At 29.0% G+C, this 18,428-nt stretch overlaps 1 protein-coding gene across 20 annotated transcripts in view; it reads right to left on the bottom strand.

Annotated features, from left to right (window-relative positions):
- Positions 1-18,428, bottom strand: part of LOC145260330 (echinoderm microtubule-associated protein-like 2) — a 488,936-nt gene that overhangs the window by 122,324 nt on the left and 348,184 nt on the right. For 12 of the 20 annotated variants that reach the window (XM_080118228.1, XM_080118235.1, XM_080118233.1 and 9 more), the window contains one exon: positions 2,604-2,629. In XM_080118228.1, coding sequence (XP_079974354.1) covers positions 2,604-2,629 — 26 coding nt within the window. Of the gene's footprint in view, positions 1-2,603; positions 2,630-15,934; positions 15,986-18,428 lie in introns of all 20 variants that reach the window. The other 8 variants (XM_080118225.1, XM_080118231.1, XM_080118223.1 and 5 more) reach the window with 1 other exon arrangement.

Here is an 18,428-nt window from a genome sequence, read left to right as displayed (position 1 = left end):
AATTGTAAAAAAAAAATAAATTCTCTGCCTCGGTAAACAGTAATGTTTAAAAGAAAAAATAAATCCACTAAAAGGTTTAAAATTTAAAGCTATGAGATTATATACACACACACACACACACACACTTATTTAAAGCAAACTAAATATTAATCTATTTTCTTTAAATGGATAATTTTTATGATCAGAAATTTTGAATATTTTCAATTATAGTGATATCACCTCATAACAAGTTCAAAATAAAAAATGAAAAAAAAAAAAAAAAAATGCTTTCTTTGTTAATCATTTACGAGAGAGAGAGAGAGAGAGAGAGAGAGAGAGAGAGAGAGAGAGAGAGAGAGAGAGAGAGAGAGAGAGAGAGAGAGAGAGAGAGATAATAAAACCTTGTGTTCAGTGTATTTATTCTATCAAGTGTTGGTAATATGTTTTTTAAAATTAAATACATGAAATAAAAGGCAAAATTAAAGATTGGGAAATTTATTAAAAGCATTATTTTATTTATAAAATTTTTTAAACACATTTAAAGCATAAAAAAATGTACACACACAATCATGCTAAGAAAGCACATGGCAAAGTATTTGGACTTTTATTGTAAAAAAATTGCATTTAAATTATTTGCTCATTCGTATTATTTAAATTCTTCAGATTACTGTTGTCATTTTAAGTGTTATTTTCACAGCAAAAAAGTTTTAATACGTGGAAAGATTGAAAAGTCAAGTATGGTTGATCATATATGGAAGGAAAAGGGGGACCATCTACTCTTATAAGACGAAGTCAAAATTATAGACAGAATGGTGTGAGGTAAGCTAATAAGGCGATTTCAACTTCTCTTCCAATTTTATTATTATTTATTTTCTTTTGGTGGATTGATAGTTGCTACTTCTGATGAGTTAAGGGCAAAATAGATTCTTTGATTGATATTAAATGATTTTGTGCTATGAAACAGTTACTGTCAAGAACTGTAAATGTCAAGGGAATCAAAGAAATAATTTGTAAGATGGTCAACATCATGAAATTTGGAATATAGACTTGTCATATATATATATATATATATATATATATATATGATTAATATGTAGTGAACAGTGAAAATTACAACTAGAAATAAAAAGTTTAAGGCCCCTAAAATTCATACTAGAATTGTCCACAAGAACCTGTGGCGCAGTGATTAGAGTAAAAAATTTAGTTGTAAAAGTAATATTCTTCTGAAGGTTGAAGGTTCAATCCTGAGTGTAGCCAACCGAAAATATAATTGCGAATTACTTAGGACCTCTATCCAATCATGGGTTTCATTCAAAATTATGCGTAGATTCCCCGAGGTCAACAAAATACACCTGAAGAAGATCAGCGGTTACATCAGCCGAAACGTAGTGACAATAACACTCAAGATCAGAACAGTAGTCTGAAGAATCGAAATAATCAAAATTATCAATTCTTATCTAAAAAAATTCTGAAATGTAAAAAAAAGTTGATTTGTCTTTAAGTACGTCTTAAGTAGAATGTATTGTCCTGTTTTTTTAGTAATCTTTATTCTTAGACAGGGCTTCTCAATCTCGTTAATATTATAGTCTGAGAAGCAATTTCAATTCTGGTAGAAAGTGAGCAAAGGTGCAGAAAATGGTCTGCATTTCCTAATTTTGAACTTAAAAATAAAATAAGAGGTCAAAGTGCAGCATTTTCTAATCTTAATTTACACAGAAAGAATTAAGAGTGTAAAAAGGATTTATGTTGAAAAGAATGGGAAATTGGAAGTTGTAAATATCAATAGCATGCAACATCCGTGAAATATTAAATGGTGTGGGAGAAAGCAGAATGCAAGTAATAATAAATGGATTTTAACTCTAAAATGATTCCTCATGTATTAATATTCAACAAAAACAGAAAATTTTCAATGTCTATACAGAATTTTTCTCGAATTTTGCTCTGGCTGTGATCTTTAACAATTGTCAGTAATCACATTTACAAAAAACATTTGTGGTGTGTATGGGAAGAAATTATGGTTAAAGTTTCAATAGCAATTATTTTTTTAGTTTTAGATTTCAATATCTTCCTTCAAGAAACATTTACACAAAGATTCAAAAGTATTATTGGTCGTTTCTAGTTATAAATGCTCATATTCACAAAATGGATGTGTGGCAAAGGTGTGGGTGGTTAGGTTTTACAAAATGTATATGAAAGATAAAATTGATACTAAAAAGGGCCAAGAGATCATTTCAATCTATGATTAATCTAACAGTTACATTTCAAACTGCATCCTTTTTCAGAAGTGTTTAAAGCGTTTTCTACACATTCTCCCATTAGTTAAGATCTCTTGGGTGGGATAACTAAATTAATGGGAGAATGTCTAGAAATGTTAAATACAATGTTGAAGTGAACAACAACTGAGTGGGTCAAGTTGGAATCCAATCAGTTCTAAAGAAATATCACTCTTATAGATAATCATGGTCACGTGGTTTATCATGTAAGTACCCGATTCTAGAAAGCATGGAAAGAACTAATGCCAACAATAGAATCGCCAGTCAAAAATGTTGTACAATGAAGATTCATAGAAGTTTACTTTTCTTTAACTTGAGAAAATGTATAGAACAAAAAAAAATGAGACTCACCTTGATTCCAAACTGGTTCTTTGGAACTGAAGGAAAAAAAAAGATAAAAATATGTAAAGTCAAATTTTGATCATTTGATGTTTTGTTATGGTTTAAAATAAAAATGAACACAATACAGTGCCAAATTTAATAGTCCAGTGACTCTTCCAATATTTGTAGAAAAACTCATAAAAAAGAAATCATAAAAATGTACAAATTAAAAAAAATAAATTCTTAACTGAAAACACTTCGAATTCAAACATAAAATGTTTGGAAAATCAATGGAATAACTAATAACTTGTGGATTATGTTCTATATGTGCAAAGGAGACCCTGTGTGACCAGAATTGCTTTTGTAATATCACTCCATTACTTGTCTAATTTCCTTCCTTTCTTTCGTTAATTATATTTTTATTTTAAGCAATTGTAGACGGGCGAGTACAAAACACTGAAATAGTTAAAACAAAATCTAACAATAGTGTTTTTCAAAAGAATGACATGTTCTAGACAAGCAGTTGAAGAATGATGTATGCAGAACATTTTCAAAACCGATGGCATAACTTGAGGATTACGTTTTATATGTGCTAACGAGTCTCATTGTGCGGGGTTATTTTTTTCATCAGGTTTTGTGATCATTTCTTTCTCTCCATGATTTTTGGTTTGTGATCATATATATTTTCCTGTATTTGGTCAGTTTTGTTTTCTGTTACCTGAAATAAGGGCCAACTATTACAGGATGCTAATCAGATCCTCCATGTTGTCTATTTTCACAAAGTGTTTGGCAAAATCTATAACATAACTTTTCATTTTTGTTAAATTTCAATATTAATCATTGCTTCAATATGAAAACATTCATAGACATTCAGAGATTATTTTCTATACGTGTAAAAAAAAATAAAATTCTATAAACAAATGCTTCAATCCTGAACTATAAACCATTGAAGTCAATATTACTCAACATTCTTTACCATAAATAAGGCATTCAATGTGCGTGATAGTGTATTGTTATTTCTACATCTCAGATATAAACGCTATCCCTGTGATGGAACCTTAGGTAAAATAAGCCTGGGCTTGATGTTGCTACAATCAACCAAACTATAAAAAAAAGATACCGAACAAATATAAAAGTCATAGGGGCAAGGGTCAGAAAATAGATCTGGCCATAAAGATAGTCAAGGGTTCCTTTGATAACTAAAATGGGGGAGAGCTCGATAATCATCATGTGAATGTTTGGCCCCCTTTTTTTTCAGATAAAAAAAAAAACAACAGATTGAATACAAGCAAATAAATATGATCAGCACAAAGCAAAGATAATGTCATGCAGGAAAAGAAATGAGCCATAAAGACTTAGAAATGGAGTACGGTTACAAAAATAACCCCACACAATTTACACACATAATCCTTAAATTATGCCACTGATTTTTAAAATTCCCTTCATACATCATTTTGTAAAATATCATTCTTTTGAAAAACGCAATTATGACATTGTTGCATTTATTTTAACTGCTTCAGTATTTTGTGTTCACCCGTCTGTTATTTCTTAAAATAAATATCAGGAAATGAATGCCATTTGAAGTAGACATTTGAATAGATGTCTTCCAATTCCCAATGGATTTGTTAGAATAAAAATGCCTTAATGTTCTTTAAAAATAATGGAATCTTATTAAAAAAACATAACCTTAAAAGGGTGTTACAGAATTATGTAGGTCCAAAAGAATGACAAGGTAGTCCGTTTACATATTTCATTGCATGGAAACTTACTAGATCTCTCACTTGGGACATTGGTTATGTGTGGCTCTCAATAACAATTATTTGAAGCGTCTGATTTTGATTTTTTTTTTTTGTCTGGTCAATACCAAAACAAACACACTTCTGTAATTCCATGTTTTAGAATCATTTCAGCAGGGATACCCAACATTATCCAGGAACATTAAAAATATAATCAAAGAGGTTAAAAAAAAAATGTGTGTAACATCTTTATTTTCTATCTATTCTATCGCTTAAATCCGGCTCTCCTTCTCCAAATTTTTTTTTAACACCCCCTCTCCCATCTTTCACCTCTGCCCAACACATTTCTTTGTTTTTTATGTATTGAAAAACAAGTAAATCATTCAGCTTTCCTTCTAATAAAAGTTAACCATTTAGCCATCGTCGTCATCATCTTGGATGTTGCATTCACATTTTAGCTAGTGCAACCTCACACTTTCTTTGGGTGCATCTTTGCGAATGTAGAAATAAAATTTCCAAAAACCGAACATTTTTATTTAATCATTGGAGAAAGATTGTTCTCATTCCGTCAACCATGATCAGGTAAAAACAAACCGATATTTGATCAATTATTATATAAAAGGAAAAATATATTTTGCAGATGCGCAACTATTCAAGATCATAAAAGCAAACATGTCTCAGTCGTATTTAATAAAAAAGAAAATTGAAAAATCAAAATTAGTCTACATGCTTGACTTGAACTAAGACATTATCCGCAGTGGAGGTTTTCAAATGAATGAATGTACCATTGCATTTGTTGATAATGTTACATAATTTACAGATTAAAATGGTTTCAGTTTTAACACAGACTTCCAAAATGTTTTGTTCAATAAAAAGTTATTCAAAATCAGATCATTTAATTATTAAAGCAAGTGTGAAGTTATTCAAAAGTTGGTAAACTTTTTTATTCGTATACAATAAAAAAAAATGTAATGAAATTTAAGCTGAGACTACAGCAGATCAAGTGATAATTGATTTTGAACGTTTTAAATTATTTCTCTATTTCATTCAGATTTACAAAATCATGAAGAAATAGAATTAATATTCACATGGAATTCGTGCATATTTGATTTGAACATTTCAATAACAAAAGACTTTAAATTCATTTTATGGTTTACAAAAAAAACAAAAAAAAAAAAAAACTGCTGACAAGAATAAATTAAGCAAAAAAAAAAAAAAAAAAAAAAAAAAAAAAAAAAAAAAAAACCTGCAGCATAAATGAAAAACTAAAATCCATGAATTCATTTTTTTTACCATTCAATTGTAGAATCAAGAAAATAAGATACATTGGTAAATGAAAGATTTGACATTAAAATATAAATAAAACCAGACGTTTCAAACTTTGGGTAAAAAATATAATTTTTTTATATAAAATAATAAAAGAATGAAAAAAATTAAACAGGTAATGCAATGTTAAAAATGAAATCAAATATCAACCAGAATGGAGTAAAACAATACTGGAATTGTATATTTATACAAAGCAATGTCAGCAGAAAAGAGTAGAAATAATACAGGCACAGGTTACAAACCAAAAATATTTGTAGCCATTTTGTGTAAATTTATGCAAAATTTTGGCAAAAGCAAATGTAATTTTTTTCACCCATTTGCTTTAGAACTAACTGCAGTTTAATACATATTAAATATAGTCATCCACATACAGTTGTTTCCTTTTTTCAAAACTAATCAATGTGGCCATACATGGCAAGATTTGAAACGGACGCTAATAGTTACTGTATAGTACTCTAACTTCTCTACCAAATCTGTTGCTAATAATGGAAATATTAAATAAAAGCATTTACATAAAGATTTTTTTTATGATATTAATAACTGAAATGATTCAATTCCATTATGCCAAGTGGAAACCATTTTCTCCAACAACAATGGAGCATATTATATCTACTGGCCACAAACATTCCCCTATTATGTTTATGTATAAATTAGTCATACAGTAGATATGCCCATGACCCGTTGGATCACAACGAATCCGTTATTATTTGTTCCACTTTGATTTTATTTGAAAATAAATAAACTGCAATGCGTGTTAAAAACTTAAAATAACAAGTCTCTCCATTTCTACATCGTTTGTATGGATGATATAGAAGTAAAGCGACCAATTATTTGTTACCTAATTTACATAACTGGAAAGAGTCAATCTTTCTTTAAATGCTTCTGGAGACATTAAGGAATATTAGGGAATGGTTGAATAAACATAGAATGACAGGTTTGGTTTGGTTATTTTGTGGCATATTAACCCTTTTCAGGCAAATTGCTATTACTATTACAAAGAAGTATTATAAAACAAAGTATACACATTAAGGAATATTGGCTGACAGGTTCGGTTATGTTATTTTGTGGCATATCAACTCTTTTCAGCCAAATTTCACCCTAGTAAAACTGGGGCCCACACATTAATCCAAAATAGCCATGCCACCTGCCATAAACGTGTTTTCTGATTATTATCTATCGATTTCATTTACTCAAATCCTACAATAAGTTTAAGAAACACTCTTACAAACAAGTCCTAATTAGGTGGTAGCACAATACTTCCTCACTCATTGTTATATCCTCCTCCTATCCCAGTTTACACCGTTACCAGAAATTTCATAAGGTTCAAATATTATGCACATTTGTGATTATTTCATTTTATCACTCCATTAAACTGACAGTCAACATTCCAAGCACCTCAAAAGACGTCAATACACCACTACACGCCAGTGACCAACAATTTAATTTTGAGGCAGTTAAATTTAAGCTATATTGGCCATAACAGCCAGTGACCAATAGTGACCAGCATGAACCAACAGTGGCAGCTGTAAAGGCAAGTAACGGCCCTAAAAAACACTAATCACCAGTAACCTCCAGCGCCAACAATGACAGCCAGTGGAAGCCACATGACTTCATTTGGGGCAGTGTCTGCAATTTTCCAGAGCCAACAGTAGCTACCACTAACAACCGCCATCATCAGTTAATATTTTTTTGCTGTTTATCCATAGTAATTTACTTGACTCACATATGATAATGCAATAGATAATCATAGGTTCATTTATTTATTTATTTTTTTTTTTGGGGGGGGGGTACCGAATCTCTTAATATTGGGTCATTTCCACTGGGTAACATCAGAACATAGGTCCTACTAGTTATAACTATTACATTAAACTTATTTTGCTATGTATGAGGGTAGTTCGAAAATGTAAAACCTATTTTTTTTTTTTTTTTTGATTAAAAAAGTTGAAGAGTTACGAAGACTGGAGTGGTACCATTAAAACTAGCAACCTTTTGTGCTCCGAAATTTATTTTTCTGCATAGTCGCCACCATTCTCAATGCATTTTTACTACAAATTCAATGATGCATCTCTGCTTCTGACACATTTCCAGGAAAGGAGTTGCTTTCTTAGAGTCTCACACCGTCAATATCTGCAACAGAGATGAAACTTTCACATCATGAATGCATTTTAGTTCAATCATAATAAGAATGCAATTTGCAATCCCTTCGAATCCATTTGGATGGAATAATAAACAAGAGGCATTACTTTTGGAACGTCATACTTTATACCCCACAAACATCCATGTAAATTAACGGGAGGTGCGCTTTCTCTAAATATTCAGAACTATTATGAAATCTTAGTGAATAGTTGAATCAACAGAGTGAGAACGCAAGAGATATACAGAAATTGCTAAGAGAAATAAATGTAACTCCAGTGAATCATAACATTCGCATCTATTTTATATTATTACAGTATATTGGAAAAGCCTTAGGCAAACAAACGTTAAATAACTCACAATTAGTATAATATATAGCTAGATATAAGTTTAGGACTAATTTATCCATAAATAAAGAGAATGTGGTTGAAATACATTTAGATATATTTAGCATAAATACGATAAAAGTTAATTAAAAATACTTTTCACTTGCAGTTTTCCAAAATTAAAATTCCCATTTGAAATAAGTAGACAAACGTTAAGAGTTTTTACAAACAAAATGGATACTTGAAAAAATTGTCTAAACGGAAAAGATTTTTGTAAAGAAATGAGACTTCAAATGAATCAAAAAGAAAATGTTAGAAACACCGAAGACATAAAATAACAGATGAAAAACTTGATTCAATTTCTTGATCCCAATAGATCTAGACAAATATATCTATTCTTTAAAATTATTTTATCATTCATTAGATGTACTGGCATGGGCGTTAGCTGGGATCCATTACGTTTAAACTTATTTTAGGATGTATTTCCAGTAGCTGATTTTTTTCTTTTAAAAGGTGATTTTAAGAATTTTTACATAGAAAACTGCCGAGTTGGATTAAATATTTTATGAAAAACAAAATACTTAATTATGTTAACTTATAGCAAATAACATCATACAACAATAATTAAAATTGTCTAGTCAGAATTAAAGGCTGATTTGTTAGCTTAAAAGCTATTAAAGCCCAAATTTTAAAAATCTGTCAAACAATTTTATAGAGTAGGAATATATATATTTCTTTCATAAGGAGCCAAAACCATTGAAATATAAGAATATTGAAAAAGATTGGCAAAACTCAATGATTTTTCTTTTAATTTCTTATCGCTATTATCTACAAGCAACTGAAAGTTGTATTGTGCAAAAAAAAAAAAAAAAAAAAAAAAATGGCGATTTGTAGGCAATTTATGCTAATTAGCTGAAATAATTTTGCAGTTTTTGTTTTTAAAAAAAAATTAACTTTTCACATGCTGCCAGGTGATATCTCTATAGGCTGCCAGTGAAAATAAGATTTAATTTTTAAGCAAAATGCAAAAAGACAGCCCCCATAGTTCAGCAGCCAGGCACATTAACAAAAGTATTATTTTTGACCCAGAACAGTTCCAAAATTGAAAGATATTAGTGGGCAGGGAAGATGGCGTATTTATGCTCAAATGGCAAAAGCCTATAGATAGGTTGATCCAGGACAAAGTGAGAAACTATTTTAACATTTTTTTTTATAAATTGTATATCATGTTGAAAGTCTGAATGCAAAACAAATCCAATTTTCTTTAAATTGAAAAATTAAAGAAGGACAAACATATCAAATGTAAACTATATATGAAGGTATTTAAATGATACAAAATAAAAATTTTGCAAATTTGTTCAAAAGAAAAGAGATACAGCAGAAATTGTTTTTGAACAATAAATTCTGTAAATTTTTATTTTTCATGATTTAAATTCCTTCAAATGTTTATCCTCTATCTCAAATTTTTCAGGATGGGATTGCATCTGTAAATATGTTATGTTACTATTTTGAATATATATATATATATATATATATATATATATATTAAAACCAGCTATATCAAATTATGTCAAATCTGATTTTGAGGTGTAGCAGAGCATTGAAATGCAACATTTGTTGCAATTTTGAAAATGGCGCTTATATTTTGCATTCAAATTCTTCATATTTTGATTGAATTCACAGCGGATACCAAGCAAGAAAAAAAAAAAAAAAAAAAAATCAAAATCGGTGTATATAATTGATCATTCTTATAATTGACTGCAACAAACATCAGACTTTCTGAACATACATGTAATAATGACTAGAGCTAGGCAAAGAAGTTTGAGCAACTATTTGCTGACACTTTTTTTTCACTGATGCAACCGGCTCAGCCAATACAAACATGATGCATTTGACAGTTGAACTGACAAACATGTTGGAGCAAAAGTCATTATGCGGGGTCGATACAAAGATATTAGTGAACGATTTTGTGTTACAAACTACTGCAAAGTCACAATCCATTATACTCTTTAGGAATTCATAGAGCAACTGAAAAGAATGATTGACAATATTTGATATTCAGAAATTTTGTTTTAGGAAATTAAGTCAACTACATCTGAAAATATGAAAAACAATATACAAGAAACTATATTGAAAGACAAACCAATGAAAATGTCTCGTATTTAACCAGACATCTTTGCTTTGTTTAATTTGTCATTTTCCACGACAAAACTACCCGTTTTAATTTATATTCAGGGAAAAGCCTGAATGTTATTCTATGCAGTTCAAATATAGTAGAGTTAATTTCATTCCAGAATCTGACAAATCAAACGCTTATCAATATGCCTCCAATCATGCTTCTATGGCATAACCACATTCCCATCAGATAACCAAAGTTAAGCAACGTTGAGTCTTGTTATTACTAAAAGGGCTGGTGCATCAGCTACTAGTCTCTCGCTCCTTGACAAGGTTCAAAAGAGAGTTGCAAATCTGATAGGCCCTGAACTGGCATCTAAGCTTCAGCCTCTGCCCCATCGATGAGACGTTGCATCCTTCTGCCTGTTCTACAAGTATTTTAATGGTGAATGCTTTAACGAACTCCAAGCACTTGTGCCCCCACGACGTGAACAACCTTGATAGACCCGACAGGCTGCAAAATCCCACCCCCACACTGTAGAGATCCCTAGATGTGAAAGATCTTTCTACTCTAGTAGTTTTTTCCCTAGAACCGCTAGACTTTGGAATTCCATTCCAGGTCCCTGCTTCCCCAACTGTACTGACGTGCAGAAGTTCAAGTGCAACGTGAACCGACATCTTGCTGCCCAAATCCCTACATAGTACCCCAGTAGTTGTTGCCCCTAATAGTAGCCCCCTACACCAAAGTGGCAATGTGCCTTGTTTGGGGTGAAAATGTAATAAAAATAAAAAATTAAAAATTAAAAAAAGGATGATTAATTCAGGAATTCCAGGCACTGAATGTAGGGCATTGACACCACCCTGCAAGAGTTACAAATACCTAATATTGTCACGGGACTGGGGACTGCTTGTGAATTTCATACTCCTATGAAACTTTCTCCTTTGGAAGAAGCCAGTTAAACCCAAATAGGGTTAGTGCCGTTTCACATGATCATGCTTCTTGTATGTTCCATAAAGTGGTCTAATACAGAACGTGATGCAGAAAAACGAAATTATAAACCATAATTTTCTCGTTTTATTTTTGCCTTTCACATGGTAACAATATTTTTGAATGACCAGTTTAACAGAACAATATTTAAGTTTTCACAAAGTCACCATACAGACATGAGTAAATATATTCACAATAATTGATATTTTTTTTAACATAACAGATTAGCTATGATGACGTCTATATTTTCTGTGTCACGCTTACATCCAGATCGTTTAATTGATATGCACTTCTATTTCTTGTAATAAATAATTTTACTAAGAATTCTTCATATGTTTTGGTTTCGATTCAAACTTTTGAAATTGCAACTTTATAATATATAAAAATTGATAGAACATTAACTTTATAATAATATATACGAAATCTGCAAGAATTAAAATATATTTAAACATACTTTACGACCGGACTCTGCTGAGTGTTTGTGCTAGCTTAGATAAATACTTTTGCAGTTTTAACAAAAAAAGCTACAATAATATCAGAGCGTCTGCATTTACACTGAACATCTACAGAATGCCAACATCAATATATTACATATGAATGAATCCCCTGCGGAATTTCCACAGGTCTCGCTAGTTTTATATTACAATAACCAAGAATATGTATTGGAGAACTTTTAGAGATGTTTTAGAGAACCAATAGGATTCTGGGAAATCGCCATTAAAAATTCTGCAGTTAGAGTACGTCCATATTTACTTGCCTTTTCACAAGGGCAGAGTTAGACACAAGGTCGGTTTTTAAATGTCTGGAAAATCTAATTTGAAAAAAAAAAAAAAAAATACTTCAGTCTAAAAGTTTTCTTCTCCACTGACGGAGGGCAGAAAAGATGAAGTGTTGTATCAAAACAGACACGACACTTTGCTCCTGGTCAAAAGGCATTTGGTTAACCTCAACTTTCATGAGATACCCCCTTCATCTTTCTCATTATCCTCAAGAATCCTAACCAGATTAAAAATTTTCTTTTTCTTCTTTGATACTCATTACAGTTTGTTTTCAATTTTAGCTGATGGAGTAACAAAATTGTCAACTTTATACACCATTGAATCAAAGTTTGCCATAGACGACAAATAAAAACTTTGTTGCAGTTTTTAAAAAAATTTTTTTTACAAATTTTTTTATTTAAATGCTAATTTTCTCACTTTGCCTCAGAACATAAGTTAATTGTTAAAACCAACAATACCCAGAGTCCGTATCATCAGATGGGGTCATGTCGCATCCAGGTTTTTGACTGATGCGATAAAGATAATAAAAAAACAAAAAAATGTAACAAAAATTATAGAAATGTTTGAAGACGAAAGCGTTCAAATGTATAGAATTTTTATTAAATTTTTGAAAGAATTATTCTAATGGAAAACTATCGAAAGGCGTGAATGAATAGTTAAAATGTAGCGGTATTAAGATTAATATTGTATGAAATTTGGCTATTCTTGTAAAATTTCTCATGTCAAAACAATGAGATTATGTGATTTTGTTTTTTTACACTATCTAATGAAAAAGCATACTTCCTTGTCATGAAATCAACCGTATATTAGATTTAAAAAAAAAAAGGCATCGAGTAATTCTTTTTTTTTTTTTTTTTTTTTTTTTTTTTTTCATATTACAAGACGAACTTGAGGTTTAGAAAATAATTTTTTTTTTGTTAGAAACTTAAGTCACTGATATTTTGACATGAATGTCAACTTTGAACCATGTATCACTCAAAAACGTGCAACAATATTGATGCAAATGCTTCTGTGCCACAGACTAAAATTTATTTTTCAAGTTTTATAATGTAAATTTATTAAACTTTAACTTCAATCATAAAAAAATACATTAAAAAAAAAAAAATGTATTTTTTTTAACTATAAGTCGTGGTGATATGAAAATTAAAAATATTTCTCCCTATTTATTTTTTTTTTTTTGCTTTTGTAGCATACGGTTAATTTCATGAAAAGATATGCAACTTTTCGTCAGACAAAAAAAAAAAAAAAATTTTAATCACGTGACGTAGCATTTTTTTTTTTTTGAAAAGGGGAGGAGCCAAGAATTTAGTACCAGTTGTATCAAAAGATTCAAATTTAAACAAGATAAAAATCGATGTAAACATGGAGAAAATTCTTCATTACTAGTTTCAGTTGTGTTTCTGGAATTTGGATGGTTTTTATACTGAACTTAATTCAAAACGATTCAACATAGATAAATGACAAAAATGTAAACACAATTGGGGAATTATTTGAAACAAGATTTAATAAAATTTTGATTAGTGTTATATATTAATTGGTTATCATCGATAAAAAATATCAGTGTTTTTTATATTAGCCAAAAAGAAAAATTTCCAGTTGAGTTAATACATTAATGTTTTATAAACAAAATTTACTGGAAATTTGATGTTAGATTTATGAAGTAATAAAAAGATATTCAATTATATTTTCATTCTAAATCTTTAATGAATTATTTTTACTTCTTGAATTAGACATAAAAATTTGAAAGAAAAGCAAAAAATCTAACTGCATAAGAAAAAAAAATTCGTAAAGATTTTCAATAAAATATAAACAAAAAAATTAGACTAAAAAGTTGCAAACAAAAATATAAAAATATAAATAACTGAAAAGTAATAAAAAAAATAAAAATCAGTTTACAAAAACATTAAAATCATTTAAAAAATAATAGCGACAAACAGCATTTAAAATGTGTATTTAAAAGATAGACTTCACAAAATATTGCTTAAAATGCATAATTTCAGGTTTTTGATACAGTTTTAACAGGAATTTATTGTAAAAATAAAATTAAAAAAACAATGTAGATCAACAAATAGTTCCTCTTATTCCTATAGTTTTGTTGCTAGTTCTTGGGTTAGTAAATGTAGAACAGTTGAAATAACAGGGTCAATTGGCAGAAGAAAATTCAGAAAAACATGGAAGGGTGTAATAAAAATGGATCCAAAAGAAATAGAAATAAATACCTGGCCAGAGATAGTTTGGAAGTCAATTGGTAAAAGTTAACAAATGCCAGCATAAAAATAAACGTTAAACTAGACAATTTTATGTTACTCTTCAATGCGATGGACTTTTATCAAAGATATCACCCCTTTCTCAGAATTACTCCACTTACTCTTGATCCTCATCTTGCAACGCTGAGGGAAGCATCAAATACCATTTTTTATGTCTTTGATATGACTCGACTGGAAGATAGAAATCTGGTTTCCTGGCTCATTAGCAACGACTGATTAAAAGACCACCGAAAGGGAAAATACCAACCACCATTAAAACTTGTCCCCATTTTTTTTAGCATGCAAATATATTTGCCTTTCACCAACAGTAGACAAATCAGGAGAGCCGATTTTTAACCGTTTTTTCCACCAGTGTTCCTTAAATGGGACATCATTTTTGAAAGTGTAGAATTCATTTTATTCCAAATTCAATTTTATTACATAGTTGCACTAAACTAACTCGATTTTTTTTACAGAGTTCATATATATTGCTTTCACATAAACTTCAAACATTATGTAGTCTAGAAGCTATGATAAAATTATATTTTAAAAAGATTAAATTGCAAAATAATTCTGTCAACAGAATAAAGGTTAAGACTTAATAAAACTGCACAAGTAAAATATAAAAATTCAAGAATCCCTTAAAAGTGTCAAAATAATTGCAAATAAATATTAAATGCTCCTGTAGCTCTTACGTCATCAAAACATACAATTTATAAATTCCTAAACTACTTTTTTTTGATTGGACATGTTCATCTTAGAGCTGAATGCCTGTCAAACTGTTCCGTTTGCTTGCTTTCCCGTTGATTACAATATGATCATCTTCAAGTCCAATGTAAACAAGTTCTTGATGAGCCATCTCCTTAAGTAATCCAATTTATCAGATTTCCACAATTTACACTAACGATTACTACGCTATTGTCCCAATGACTATCATGCACTCAATAACCCATTGGCATTGGTAAGAGGTGATTCCTTTGTAAAAAAAAAAAAATAAATAAAATTAAAAAAATAAGTAAATAAAAAGTTTGAAACAAAACTTCTTGATGTTTTGGATATATCCACAAGAGTTTTAAAACTTGGCAATTGAAACATAATTTAAAATCGAATGAAGATCAAGTAAATGTTTACATGAACTTTTTAACATGCGTAAAATGTAACTTATGCACATTTTTATGCATTGCAGCCATTTTCTTTTTGATAATTTGTTATTCTTACGTTAGCTAATCTGTTCGAACTTAATTTAACTGATAAATCATCAAATTCTGTTATCGAAAATATTTCCATTTCAGTTTTATTTATATTTTAAAATGCATAAAAATTGAACTTTTATAAATTGATTTTTTTTAATTTTTTTTTTTTTTTTTTTTTTTTTACTTATAGTGGTTATTTTCTTTGATAATTTAGTATTGTTAAATTATTAACTTCTGTTTTAACGCTTTCAATATTTTTTTATGTTAAATCCCATTATGAAATAAATTCACTTTAAACTTAAAATAAAATGCAAAATATCCTTAAAATCAGTCATTAATTGCAAAGTATTTCAGAGATTCAAATTTGTATTTGTTAGAATTCTTAGAGTTCAAAAGTGCAAGGTTAGAAGGCCGAAATTAGAAAAAAGAGGGTGCAACCGAACCGGGTAAAAATTATAATTAAAAAAAAAAAAAAAAAAAAGTCAAAATTCGGTATTTAGTCAAAGCAATATGTGTTACCCCTTAGTAATCAAGTTTCGTGAGGCCAAACTACTGTGCGAGGTGCTACGTCTAGAGAAGAAAGAAAGATGGTCGAGTTAGTAAGCATATCATCACAAAAGCAGTTAATGAGTTGAACATCTTTGATATTGAAAAAAAAAAAAAAAAAAGTCGGATAAATCTTATAAAATAAGGAGGGTTAGAAAACATTTACACAAACACAATGATGAACCAGCAAGTCCAGGAATTTCCTATTTGAAACTTTTCCATTGTGTAATGTTGAATTTGTGTTTTTATATCCAAAATTAAGTTCATTAAGAAAGGTTTCGCTTGAATATAAATACTTGAATAAAATGCTTTTTTTTTTTTTATTAAGGTAGGTTATGGACATAAAATCTACATAAGTATACAAAATTCAAAAATACACAACGGCACACAAAATCAATTTGATCAAACAAACAAATCAAAAAACTTGAAAACAAAAACACTAAATCTGTTATAAAAAATGCATCAAGTAAAAAAAAAAAAAAAAAAAATATAAAAATGTTTCAAATATTTTTACTAAATATAAATTAAACATTTGTTTTCTTAAAACATTTTTTCTCCATATTTTAATCACACAAAATACATGTTAAAATATTCCTTGTTATTAGGATTGAGTACTTTTTGGGAAAAAAAATCCATTTAACTCTTTCACCCCAAACAAAGCATATTGCCAATTGGAATGTAAGGGGCTACTATTTGGGATTGTATCTAACAGGAAAGTGTGTGGATTTGAGCAGCGAGATGTTTGTTCACGTTACATTGAAACTGCTGCAGGTTAGTACAATCAGTAGAAAACAGAAGGAATTCCAAAGTCTGGCAGTCCGATGGAAGAAACTAAAAGACTTTCCGGCATCTTCCCCACCTATTTCTAATACACTTGCTTCATAACACTGTTTGACAACAATAAAAAATAATAAAACTAACTATACAATAATAATTAAAAAAAAAAAAAAACATCTATTCATTATTCCGATTTGAAATGTTTAAGTGCATTTGGGGACAAAATCAGTAAAAATACTTATATCCTAGATGAGATTTGAACCCACAATCTACATCTATAAATACAGTGTATTGAGCTATCAATGAAACTAATGACAAATGCCATTAAATAAACCAGAACAGTTGATGTTTTAGACTACAGTTAAACCCTCCATCTCTTTATAAAATGAACAAAGTAAAACAGTGATTTTTTTTGTTCCCTAATTCTGTCGGTAGTAAATGAAAATGTTTTCAATACAGGTGAATCTGTAAAAATGTTTAACTTTTGATGTATTTTTTTAAGGGAGCAATATTAAAATTATTTTCACAAGGAAAGGAAATTATATAATTATAATATATAAATCTATTTTAAGTTGCAAATAATTCATATCCAGTAGAAAAAGTAGCATAAATTAAAAAAAAAAAAAAAAAATGCTAATCCATAACATGACTTTAGTTCCTTATATACAAAAAAATACCTAAGAACTTATTAAATAATACTGTGGATATAGCTTTTGCAGGCTAAAAAGATAAATATGAAGACTTTTCAAAATGAAAACATTTTAGTGGTAAAAAAAAAAAAAAAAAAAAAAAAAAAAAAAGAATGGTAAGATTAGTGTTTCCAAAGGTAGTTAAAAATACTTGTAAATCATCTTATTTTTCAATAATAGGAAATAAAATATTTCAAATTATAGGGATTACAAATCTGTATTTATATAGACTAGAATAAATATTTCTTATTAATGATCACACATATCATCCACTTATGGTTGTAGAAGATTTATTGACGACCATATATGCATAAATGATTTGAAAAAAAAAAAACTTAATATCTCCAAATGAATTAAAATTATGAGCTACATTTTTAGATTTAGATATGAAAATTGAGGATGGAATTTTTTTCTGTAAAACGTTTGAAACTCTTCCTTTCAAATAGTTTATATGCCACATAAAATAGCACATGCCCTATGATGTATACGTTTTATGGGAACATTATGTCAGTTTTTAAGAATAGCTCGCATTACCTTAAAATTAATAGATTTCATACTCCCAGTCTCTAGTTTAATAAGGTGGTGATAAAAATCAAAATATTTAGTGAATTAAATAAAGCATTTGCTTGGTATCCTGACGCTTTTAAATCATTAAATTAATCAAAGTTGATAAATAGAAGAAATGCAAAACTACATTAGTAATGTATAGTGTGTGTGTGTATATATATATATATATATATAAATATATAAAATATAAGATATATATATATATATATATATAAAATCTTGTGTATATATTATTTTTAATTTTTATATATTTAAAAAAAAATATATATTATGAGCAAATATTGATGTAAGTATATAAAATAAAATATTAATAACAAAAAAAAATGGGAGTTATTAGTATAATGGATTCATCTGAACCCTATAAATATAACAAATTTGTCAGAACAAATGCTTTTTTTTTTTTTTTTAAAGACAAGACAGCGACTGATAACAAA

This window comes from Euprymna scolopes, chromosome 36, assembly GCF_053919585.1.
Source record: "Euprymna scolopes isolate OS-2025 chromosome 36, ASM5391958v1, whole genome shotgun sequence".
Lineage (NCBI taxonomy): Eukaryota > Metazoa > Mollusca > Cephalopoda > Sepiida > Sepiolidae > Euprymna > Euprymna scolopes.
Note: the sequence above shows the minus strand (reverse complement) of the source record. Positions and strands in the feature narration are given on the sequence as shown.